General features: G+C 35.3%; 2 protein-coding genes across 2 annotated transcripts; both read right to left on the reverse strand.

Annotated features, from left to right (window-relative positions):
• Window positions 1-1,650: 1,650 nt before the first annotated feature.
• LOC145233335 (plasminogen receptor (KT)-like) lies at window positions 1,651-6,973 on the reverse strand. The gene is made up of 4 exons (XM_080098044.1): window positions 6,783-6,973; window positions 6,318-6,424; window positions 6,076-6,185; window positions 1,651-2,958 (listed from the first exon to the last, which is right to left on the reverse strand). Exons 1-4 carry the CDS (start codon window positions 6,906-6,908, stop codon window positions 2,852-2,854), a joined length of 450 nt encoding a protein of 149 aa, XP_079954170.1. The 5' UTR covers window positions 6,909-6,973; the 3' UTR covers window positions 1,651-2,851.
• Window positions 6,955-9,218, reverse strand: LOC145233334 (mRNA (2'-O-methyladenosine-N(6)-)-methyltransferase-like). Its single transcript, XM_080098042.1, has one exon. It carries the CDS (start codon window positions 9,152-9,154, stop codon window positions 7,613-7,615), a length of 1,542 nt encoding a protein of 513 aa, XP_079954168.1. The 5' UTR covers window positions 9,155-9,218; the 3' UTR covers window positions 6,955-7,612.
• Window positions 9,219-10,545: the final 1,327 nt, after the last annotated feature.

Genomic DNA, 10,545 nt, shown 5'->3' on the forward strand with positions numbered 1-10,545 from the left:
TTAAATGATTTAATTTACCCCATTATATTTTAACGTCAACATGTAAAAAATATTTAAAATGATGAATTGTGGTATGACACAAGGGGCGGACGCTTGACCATGTAAAAGATTGATTAAAATTATTTTAAACCAGTGGTTCTCAAACTTTTTTGTTCAAAACGGTCCCTTTGCCATTATTTCGAGGGCTCGCGGTCCTTAAGCCTAAATTTGCATTTCAGAAAACGAAAGTTGATTGCAGGACTTTAGCCAGTTATGCAAAATTGCACAGAACAATGTTCCAAAGAGCATCTGACATCACAGACAAAAAAAAAACATTACGATTGTGCGCGAACAATTGCATTTTGGTTAGTTGTCATGCAATAAAGGCTATATTTAGGAACACTATGCACGGACTTGAAAAGTAGTTTAATCATAAACATTACTGCCAAGGTAGTGGTGTATATAGAATACATCGTGTAGACGTTTCGACAATCTCTGTTGTCGAAACGTCTACACGATGTATTCTATATACACCACTACCTTGGCAGTAATGTTTATGATTAAAGGCTATATTGTTTTGCAAAGGAGACAGTCAATTGTCAATTTTACTTTGATTTAAACGCACAAACTGACGCCAAATAAGATTATAGAATTACTTCAACCTTATCGCGGTCCCCCCAAAATTGCCTCATGGACCCCTAAAGGACCGCGGACCCCAGTTTGAGAACCGCTGTTATAAACAGATCCCATATGACCTGTGTGGGCTAACTTAATGTTTACACAACCATTTCCTTGCTGAAACGTTTAGTCTGTGCAATATCTTACACATTTGCTTGAAAGGTAGCCCAATTGTTGCATCCACTCAACATTGTCATCAAAATGGCTGAGTGGTTAGCTCATCTGTCTTGTGTTCACAAGTTTGTGGGTTCTAATCCTATCTCGGTCGCTTGTGTTTACCTGAGCAAGAAACTTGAGCGGCATTGATCCAACCAGTGGCTTAGGTTTCCCCACTAAAGTGAGGTCACTAACTGCATAACGCCAAAAAAAAAAAATGATTCCACTAACTTAAAACAACAACAGGCATTCCAAATAACGCATTTAGGCGTTGCCCGCCTTCCGAGAATAAAAATGAAACAAACTATAAACAACAGAGCACATAGAAACCATTGTCAGTTACATTCCATGCAAACTTGACCAAAGAACACCGCCTACTGTACAAGTGTGCACTGTTTTTTAATTGTAAGATATGCAAACTAGTACAACCTCAAATAATGTGTTTTTGGTTGACGTTAAGTAAAGCGAAATTAACCAGTTGCTGTTTGTTAATGTAAAAGTTTTTTTTTTACACTGAATTCTTTCGAACACACCGTTTAAACTGTTTATTATTGATTTTTTTTCTTCTGCTATGTAACTGTTTTTATTTTGTTTTTTTACTGTTTATTATTGGTAGTACCATTGTATTTTGTGTTGATTGTTCGTAAAACGCGTTGCTGTCTGTGCATAAGGTGCAATTGTTGGTAATACTCCAGTTTACTACACTTAGTCATGTTTTGATTTTCGCAAAAAAATAAAAAAACATGCTCCGCTAGGTGGCATTACATGCAAATTTGAAGAGTCATAATTTTTTTGCGGCCTTTTTTTGTTGTATTGCGTTAAACACACAAAAAAACACACGACTGATGGCACTTGTATTCTGCGTCCACTGATTAAAAGGCATACCATGTAGGCTAAATAGCAAATAAATTAAAAATTCACTTCTATTCGAATAGTTTCAAAACACAAAATCGCTAAATTTCAGATAGAACACGACAATGCATTACATATTGACTGTATATTTCCGTTTTTATTCCCATCTTTTAACACGTGTTATTTAGGACCTTCATACACGAAAAAACGCAAAATAATCTTTAATGTGCTTAGTTTTGTTTACTGTAAGATTATGTTTTTTTTCCTTTAAACGCACTTAAGTTTGTAATCTTGCAACGAATTCAAAATTCTAAGAGGTAGTTTAACCTAAGAACCTACATAACCACACGGAAAATGAAAATTGCATGCACGTAGCAAAGTAATTTAGATGTTACTTCTTAACGTAAAAGTTACTAACGTACGTGACAAAAATGTTGCATTTTACGTCAAATGTACCAAAACGTTGCAACAACTCCAGGCAATGACTTTACAAGGCAAATGTTTCATTAATTTTGTGACTAAAATACTTTGGTTTCGGCTCTGGCCTACACGTGCCAAACGTTATGATACCGAAATAGCATAATAATGTGGCTTATCACTCCAAATGCTTATCAGGAATTCAAGGATTGTTTGTATGTTGGGTGCTTTGACTTTTCAGCTCACTATTTGTGGACCACATTAAGACGCAGAGTGGTAACAATTTATGGCAGGCATAAATATTTGAAATTAATTTTCGAAAAATACTGAATGACAACGAAAATGTGAAGGGTTGCAACGTTGAAATCAAAACACAAGTCCATTGTTTTGCTTTTAATAATAAACAATGCTGAAATACTAACTTTAGTGCAAACAAAGGCATAATACTAAACACCTCATGAAAAACCTACTTTGTTACAAATTACACAATTAGAAAACAAAATTGGGTATCCACATTAAATTCAAAAATGCATTTAGTGATTTATGTCACACACAAAAAAAGGTTATTTTGAGCAAATGGTTCGAAAGCAAAACTTTAAAGCGATTACCCTAGAAATAGTACGACAGGTACACCACAGATAACAGTCAGCACAAAATGCAACAGCATAAATTTAGGTGAAAAATCGTTTTGAAAAACAGGCCTAACTCACTATTTAGGATAACAGATATGCACAAAACTCTAGAAACCGTGATTAAAATTCATTTTTTTTTACTTTTTGGCTGCCAAGCGTTTTGCTTCAATAAGGTCGAAAGTAGGCATGTTGTAAGGAAGTTTTAACATATCTCGCTCTTCCGTCATAATTTTCTCAGCTTCGGCTGTGAACATAAAACACAAAGTTAGATTAAATCAGTGTTTCGCAAACTTTTTCCAGTAAGTGCCTCTAAAAATTGCCGAAATTTTGCGTTACACAATTGGTATACAGAAAACCGTGTTTATTCCGGACCCGTTTGGACTAAAAATTTGTCCGTATTAGGCGAAGATCCCGAAATGTCGATTAGTTAAAGCTTTACGACATTACAAATCGTGTGTACCTCAAGCTTTGTTAGAATTAGGCGAAGATCGGGATTAACCAAATCCGGTTTTACAGAGGTTTGCTGTTAATGGGAAAAAATCAGCATGAAATTTAATGATCATATGATACAAAGTAACTTTTCGTTATATTTGGGGCTGTTTGAACCACACCGTGTTGAACAAAGTTTTTAAATGCTATTTTCAGAAAACATGGTTTAGGTGGACAGTGACGTTGCTGCACACCAGTTGCGGGGCATTGCTCTAAGTGCCCTTGCGCTATTCTGTACTGCTGGTACATTGTAACGCACAGGAAATGTATGTTGTGCAATATATGGCTATGGAGCAGTGGTTCTAAACTTGTTACAGGCTCTGCACCACCAACCCGATTAAAAGACTTAAAAGATTAAAAATCATTCTAGTAAGCATACACGGAACCAATCTAGTTTGACATGTTTGTTTTCACAATGGAAAATTCAAAAATTACGGAAAAGCCTAAAATGCGTCAAATTGATCACCAAATATATACAGTGGGCGTCCTATGGACCACCCAATAGTCACCATAAACCAAACTAGAAACTACTGCTAATTAGTGTGTGTGTAAGTTTTATCTCGGGTATGTTATAGTCTGTATGTACCAAACTCCATAGTAGCGTATCGAAGTCGTTTTACTTTTAGAAGCAAAACGAAACTAAAAATATCTCAGTTCGGTTGACTTTAAAAACAAATAAAATACTGCAAGTGTTTGGAAGATGCCGCTATAAAATTTGGTACATACAAGCAGGGTTTTTTTAAGGTTTGGTTTGGGTGACCGCTAAGTAGTTTTAAGAGACCGCAAGTGTTCATTTAAATACCAAAAAATAGCCATATTTGCAAAAATTTTGGGAAACCGCTGGAGAAATTTGGGGGACCGTTTCGGTCCCCTAAAACACCTTAAAAAAACACTGCACACAAGTCATACATGACATATAATATACACATAGGTACATGTGTACTTTTAATGGTTCTCGCAGTGGTCAGCAGTGTATAGCGGAAGTATGTGTGTATGTCCAGACACAAGTCAAATTATAGCGAGCATTGATTTCAACACATTCGAACTGAACGCACTTTGAATGTCCATTCTGTGCGCCCTGTAGCAGACGCCAATCACTTTGATGCCTTAAAACCAAAAACCCAGGCTTGAGTATATATTATAACAGCAGTTAAAACTGTACAAAACAAAACGCAGAAAATCCGCAAATTAGAGTGAAAAAACGGTGCAGTTAGATACAAACGACTCCAAAACGGAAACAACTATTACAGGAAAAGGCGTATCATGTTTTTTTGGGATATTCGCTTGGCCACGTTTTTGCAATATGAACGACTAAATGCCATGTGAGTTTTTAGTAAAGGAAAGCAAGATGGCTGTTATCGATCATTAATAAATAAATACGCCCTGTTTCTGTTTTTTTCTCTTTAAACGTCGGCGTCCAAATTTGCATTAACGGCCCTTATGGATGCCATTTCACATATTTGTTTTATAACAGTTGACGTCCAATGATTTTTTTTTTCAAAAAATACTTTGTTAATGAGATTTTTCAAGGGTGGAACGTTTTTTATGGTACTGTATCTGTGTTTTGTAAATAATTCTCGCATAGACACACCAAGAATTGATTTTACAAAAAATACGTGTTTTGGGCTATTCGAGATTTACCAAAAACTCTTTTACGAGCATATGTAAGCTTGTTTGGAAACGCGCCACTGTCGTTACTATTCATTGTACAGTCGAACAAATGTAACTTTGAACTGTGGTTTTACACGGAAATTTGGTGAGAACAACGCATGGTGCACAAAACCGCTCTCGATGATTAGTTATATTCGCCTGACATACGCCATATGTCTGTCTAGCTAGCCTAGAGTACGAACCAAATACAGTACCTTTATATGTATTACAGCATTTACGCACTTGATAAATGTTTTAAATTTTTGAGACTAGCTATCAAGTTATTTCCAAAGCCTGATAGTCATACCATTGACTAGTCGCAAAATATTGTTAAAATTTGGCATTCATAGCTTTGTCAAGATTCGGCAAATACTATTGGTCATGATTTTTAAACGCATCTCATTTAATTTCTTTTTACAAAATTGCTGAAAAATGACTTTCAGAAAACAATGTTTCAGTAATGTTTGAAATATAAATGGGCAAAACCAATATTTTAATTATTTTTAGTGTACATGTACATTCAGTTTAGGTCCTTGCACTGCAGTCGAAGACCCAGACAGAATACACTTATGTCAAGCTTTTATACAATAAATTAAAAGGTCAATGCCTTGATAGGTAAGACACACCCATGTCATTATATATAATTTAGGGTGATATTTCATCTGCAACACTTACTGGAAAACCAGAGAGTAATGGGTTAACCTTATGTAAAAACCTAACTACAAATGTTTTCTGATCCTGTGTCACAAATGTAGTAATTTGTACTACTACTACAACACACTATTTGTATGTGCTGAAATAATTCCACCATTTTTGTGTTACGAGTTTGATTTATCATATGTAACTATGAAACAAAAGTACAGAATTATTTTTCTATTTAGTTGCTGTAAACTTTTGTAATCATCACAAAAAAAAAAAAAATTGCCAAAATATCATAACCATTCGTCAGAAAAACAATTAAAATTATATATATTTTGTTCAAATCTAAACACACTGTTCGAGTGATATTTAACCAATAACAGATACATTCGATGCCAAAAATGTAACCAGATCTGATGACACACTATGCTATGCACTACAACCTGTAATATAGTTGCTACGTCCATGTTAGGATAACTATTTAATGGGGACTAAAAACTATGTATTGAATTCACAATATCGAAAAACATGGCAAATTTATTCTGTATTTTGTTTCGTTTTCAGGGACAAACAGTACACTTACTTCTAGCTCTTTGTATCAGATTTCCATATGCACTATCAAGTTGAAATGTAAGAACAAATCCCAGTGGTACCAGTGGTATGAGTGGGGTTCCTTTTTTTGTCTTTATTGCTCTAAATACATTTTTTTGTCCCTTTTAACATTGTTATACAGGTTACACACAATTTGGATTAATGAAAACAGATTCAAATTGAAAAAGGGGAAAAATAGTATAATGAGTTTAATCTAAATTTTTACCATCTTACCCTGCAGTGCATCCCAAAGCAAGAACGGCATAAAAAGTACCATAATATTTCACTATTTCTCTAGCTCTTGCGATTTGCATACTCATCTGTCGCTCCCGCATTTCATTCTGAGCATAAAAACATTTGTTAAATGCTGAAAGCTGTAGCTCAAAATCCAATCATTCATGGGGGACTTAAAGTTTTCTATAGCGCTTTTGCAAATTTAAAAGACATCAGAAATGAGCAAAGTTCTACAACATTTTTAAACACTGCTCGGTAACAATACCAAGATGCTCAAGTGGTTAGTGCAACCGTCTTGCGTTCACAACGTTGTGGGTTGTAATCCTATTTTAGCCAGTTGTGTTTTGTGAGCTAGAAATCCAAATCAGACTCATTGTGAGCATAATAAATTCATGTTCTGTCTTTCTACCCAAATCAACATTAAACAAATTTCATACAACAACAGCATTTTTTTCTTTCACAGACCTGCATTGCCAGTTGCCTCTCTAACTGCATTTGAAACGCATCCATTTGGAAGTCCATCTGTCTTTTAAAGTTTTCATCCATAGTAGTTTTCATCCCAGATGCTATTCCACTAGCAACTTGTCCCATGATGCTTTTTGTTAGGTTTGTTAAACTAAACTACCCTCTAAATTACTGTAAATAGATAGGAGGGTCAAAAAATGCAAGATTCAAGCCTTTTTAAATGCACCAACTTGCAAAATGATGAAATATATGCATAAAAAACAATCAAGTCTGTTAGAAGCTCAACACAACACTTTCAGTTTTACATATTACAACAAATAAACGAAAACTGTGGCAATATTAGTATTATGTGTAACACAGTTATACTTGGAACTTATATTCTAACATTTTGCCTTACCGAGTAACAGTAACAAAAGGGCATAAAACATGAGTTTTGAAAAGGATTTTTTTATTTTCGTCAGCATTGAATGTGTTCATCATACAAATCTTTACTGGTGTTTACAGGCGTTAGGCAGTGTAACTGTGTAACATTTTGAACAATTTTTCAATTAAAAATATTTTTTTTTACTGGTAGCAGCTTTATAATCTTTGTGGGACACTGAGAAATGCATCATTTTGCACTTTAAATATTGGTTTAACAAACACAAACAAAATTGCTTATTGTTTAGACAAAAACATTGACGAACCATTTGCAATTTGTTGACATAATGGAGGTAACTGATATTGCTTCAAATTTGCACAATAGTGAACAAAAGCAGACAAATAATTTAAAATTTTACCAAAAATCAGTAAAACCTTGACCCCTTTTTTGTGGCAAAACATGGCGAATTTCAGGTATCAGGACAAAATGCTCGAAAAAGATTCCTTAGGCGATCTTGGGTTGGAGGCCACTTCGCGAAACCCTCACTGTTTTGTAAAAAGAACACCATTGTTCCATGAACAGCTTTGAAGTAAACCTCCTTTGCAATTGAAGTTACATGCTGTAGACCACTGCGATACTGATGCTCAAAGGCAGGTATCAGTACTTGCTTTCGTTTGTAACGACTGCTTTCCATGCGCAAAATTGACAGTGGTGTTGGGTCGCGCCACTCGGGAATGAAAATGATAAACGACAATGGGCTGTTCGACTGGGCCAGCAGTTTCTCAAAATGTTCCACCATCGCCTCCATAAGCTCTTCACAAAAAGGTGGATTTGCTTCAAAAGATCCCTGAACAGGGAAAAACTGCATCACAGGCCCACTAGAACCAAAGTAAGAGTCGGTATCGGCAAATGCAGATAGGTAATGCTTGTAATAACAGTTTAACGGGGAGGCAAAACACTCCATGCTAACTCCAAACTCTTCATTTAAACATTTGAACACTGCAGTTGGTAATGAACCGTGCAACATAATGCCTTCATACTGATTTGGCCCAAAGAATGTGTGGTATCTTTGAAGGAGACACCACATTCTTGCATGTATAAGCTCCATTTTAGGGTCATCTTTGCAGCTTAATCTGTACAAGCTTTCCAGTTTCTGATAATGAATTACATTCAGCTTTACCATATCCGAGTGATAAGTCAACGATACAATGCCCTTTTCTTTAACAACCGAAATGTCACCCAATGCAGGACTTGGGCAAATTAACATTGTTGGTCTGACAGATACTATATTTCCATTTGGCTGCACTGGGTGGGGCAAATTTATGTTGCATTGTCTCAGAATGCTTAAATGTTTGTCAAGAATTAACTTCGATTTTTCTTGTGACATGTAATACATTTTCTTGCAAATGTCTTCAACAGATGGCGTCGAGACTTTAGTTAAGTAGGGTCCACATTCCCGCCTTAATCTGTGCAATTGATTCAGATAGTCTTCTAAGGATGCGTTTTGGTCTTTTCTTAACCACTTCAGTGTTTCATCAGTATGCCATTTCACAATTTTGCTGCTTTCAAAATCAACTCCACGTCTTTCCAGCAGCTTTCTTGCACCCTCTGCATACTGAAACAAGTCTCTTCTCGCATCTGAAACGTTTTTAATTTTTGACAAGCGAATCGGAATGTCATGTATAATTTCTCGAAACATAGCAGGAGAGACGTCTTCCCTGCATTTAGATGGAAGTAGTGGTTCAAATCCAGTGTCAAACACCTTTCGTTCCATTATCCATCTGTTAAAAGACTCTGCTGGGGCATCTATACCTTCATGTGAAACACAAAGGCTGTGGTAGTGCTCTCTCATTTCTTTCACGACTTTGGCTCTCAGTAATTCCACTTCAGGGATTGGAGGTAGAAGTGTACATGGGGCCCCTTCAATAACCAGCGCATTTGGTTCAATATAGAAGTCCCACAAACTACCAGAGATAGAAAAATCCTGATTTTCAGAGTTAATTTCCACCATTTTTCCTTTTTTAGCAGCTCATATTAAAGCATTTTCAAAACAAATACAAAATCTGACATTTGATAAACCTAAGTAGGCATAAAGTTAATTATGAAAGAATGTTAAATGTAAATTTGAAAGTCTTTACTTAAGCTATGGGGGTGTCATTGTATGATAGTAGTTGCCAATATTATGATTACATTACCAATTAAGTAGAGTGTCATGAATGGCTGTATTGTTACGTTTACAAAATTACAATACTAAAACGTTGTGTCACAATTTCAGAATCATGACCTTTTTAGTTTTCTAAATAGTGGGTTGTGAGCTTGTTTTCTGTGATAAAAGCTACAACATATAGTTTTCATTTTGGCTTGGTCCGCCACACGCACACGAGACGTATAGTAAACATTTAAACAATACCTCTGCCGTGCTGTAAGATTCGCCCTTGACTATGAACACTGTACGAATAATTGCAGTAGTATAATACTCAAAAAGGCAATGAGACAACCATATTTGGCGTAGTGCTTTGTTACGTCTGGGTATAACATCTCATAAACGAAGCCACCTATGTTCTACTTTTAGCACTATAAATAATGCAAAATATGCGAGTAAAAACCTGTAAAAATGCGGTGTACTGCAGTACTGCTACTGTAGTCTACGGAATGTACTAAGTACTAACGTAAAAAAGTGTGACTACTTTTTTCAAGGATTGCAATATAATACAATAAATTCAGATTAATATAATCTAAGTAATTTTTAGCTGAAGTTGGTATTTTTTAGCACAAAGAAAAAAAATCACATCCTAAATAAAAACTCAGCATTTTTTTTGCATGGTTGAGTAAACAGCTACATTTACGAAAAACCTCATTTTATGACATCACAGGCAGTAGTGTTTCACTGTTTCTGTGTCTTAGCAACAAGACGTAAGCAAGATTTTATTTTCTCGTACAGCGGGTATTAGCCTCGTTGGATGGGATTATCGATTTTGGCCGAATACATGTTTACTTATATGGTCAGTGAATTAGGGACCGTTTGAGACTTGGAGTGTAAAATTTGAGCTGATGGATGAGGAACGTAATTCAATGAATCTAATATTTGATTTACAAGCAAAACATCAATGCAAGTTGTCGTCTAATTTTGTTTCTCTATTGTCACGTTTGCAGAGTATGTGTGTATGTATACATATATATGTATGTATGTCTGCTGTAAACAGCGTATACCGTCCTTATTTCTAAGATTTCATCTTATTTTGAAGGTAATGTCTGAGAAAAATGTATTACTCCAAGAAATGTCCTTCTTTTTGACTTAAGTCCTTATTTTTTCTTATTTTCAACAATTACAAAACTTCTATCTTACTGAAATGACAGTCCAATCCCTGCTATAAATAAATGTAAACTGTCGAGAGATGCATG

The sequence above is a fragment of the Phallusia mammillata genome, chromosome 6 (genome assembly GCF_965637545.1).
Source record: "Phallusia mammillata chromosome 6, kaPhaMamm4.hap1.1, whole genome shotgun sequence".
In the NCBI taxonomy this organism is placed as follows: Eukaryota; Metazoa; Chordata; class Ascidiacea; order Phlebobranchia; family Ascidiidae; genus Phallusia; species Phallusia mammillata.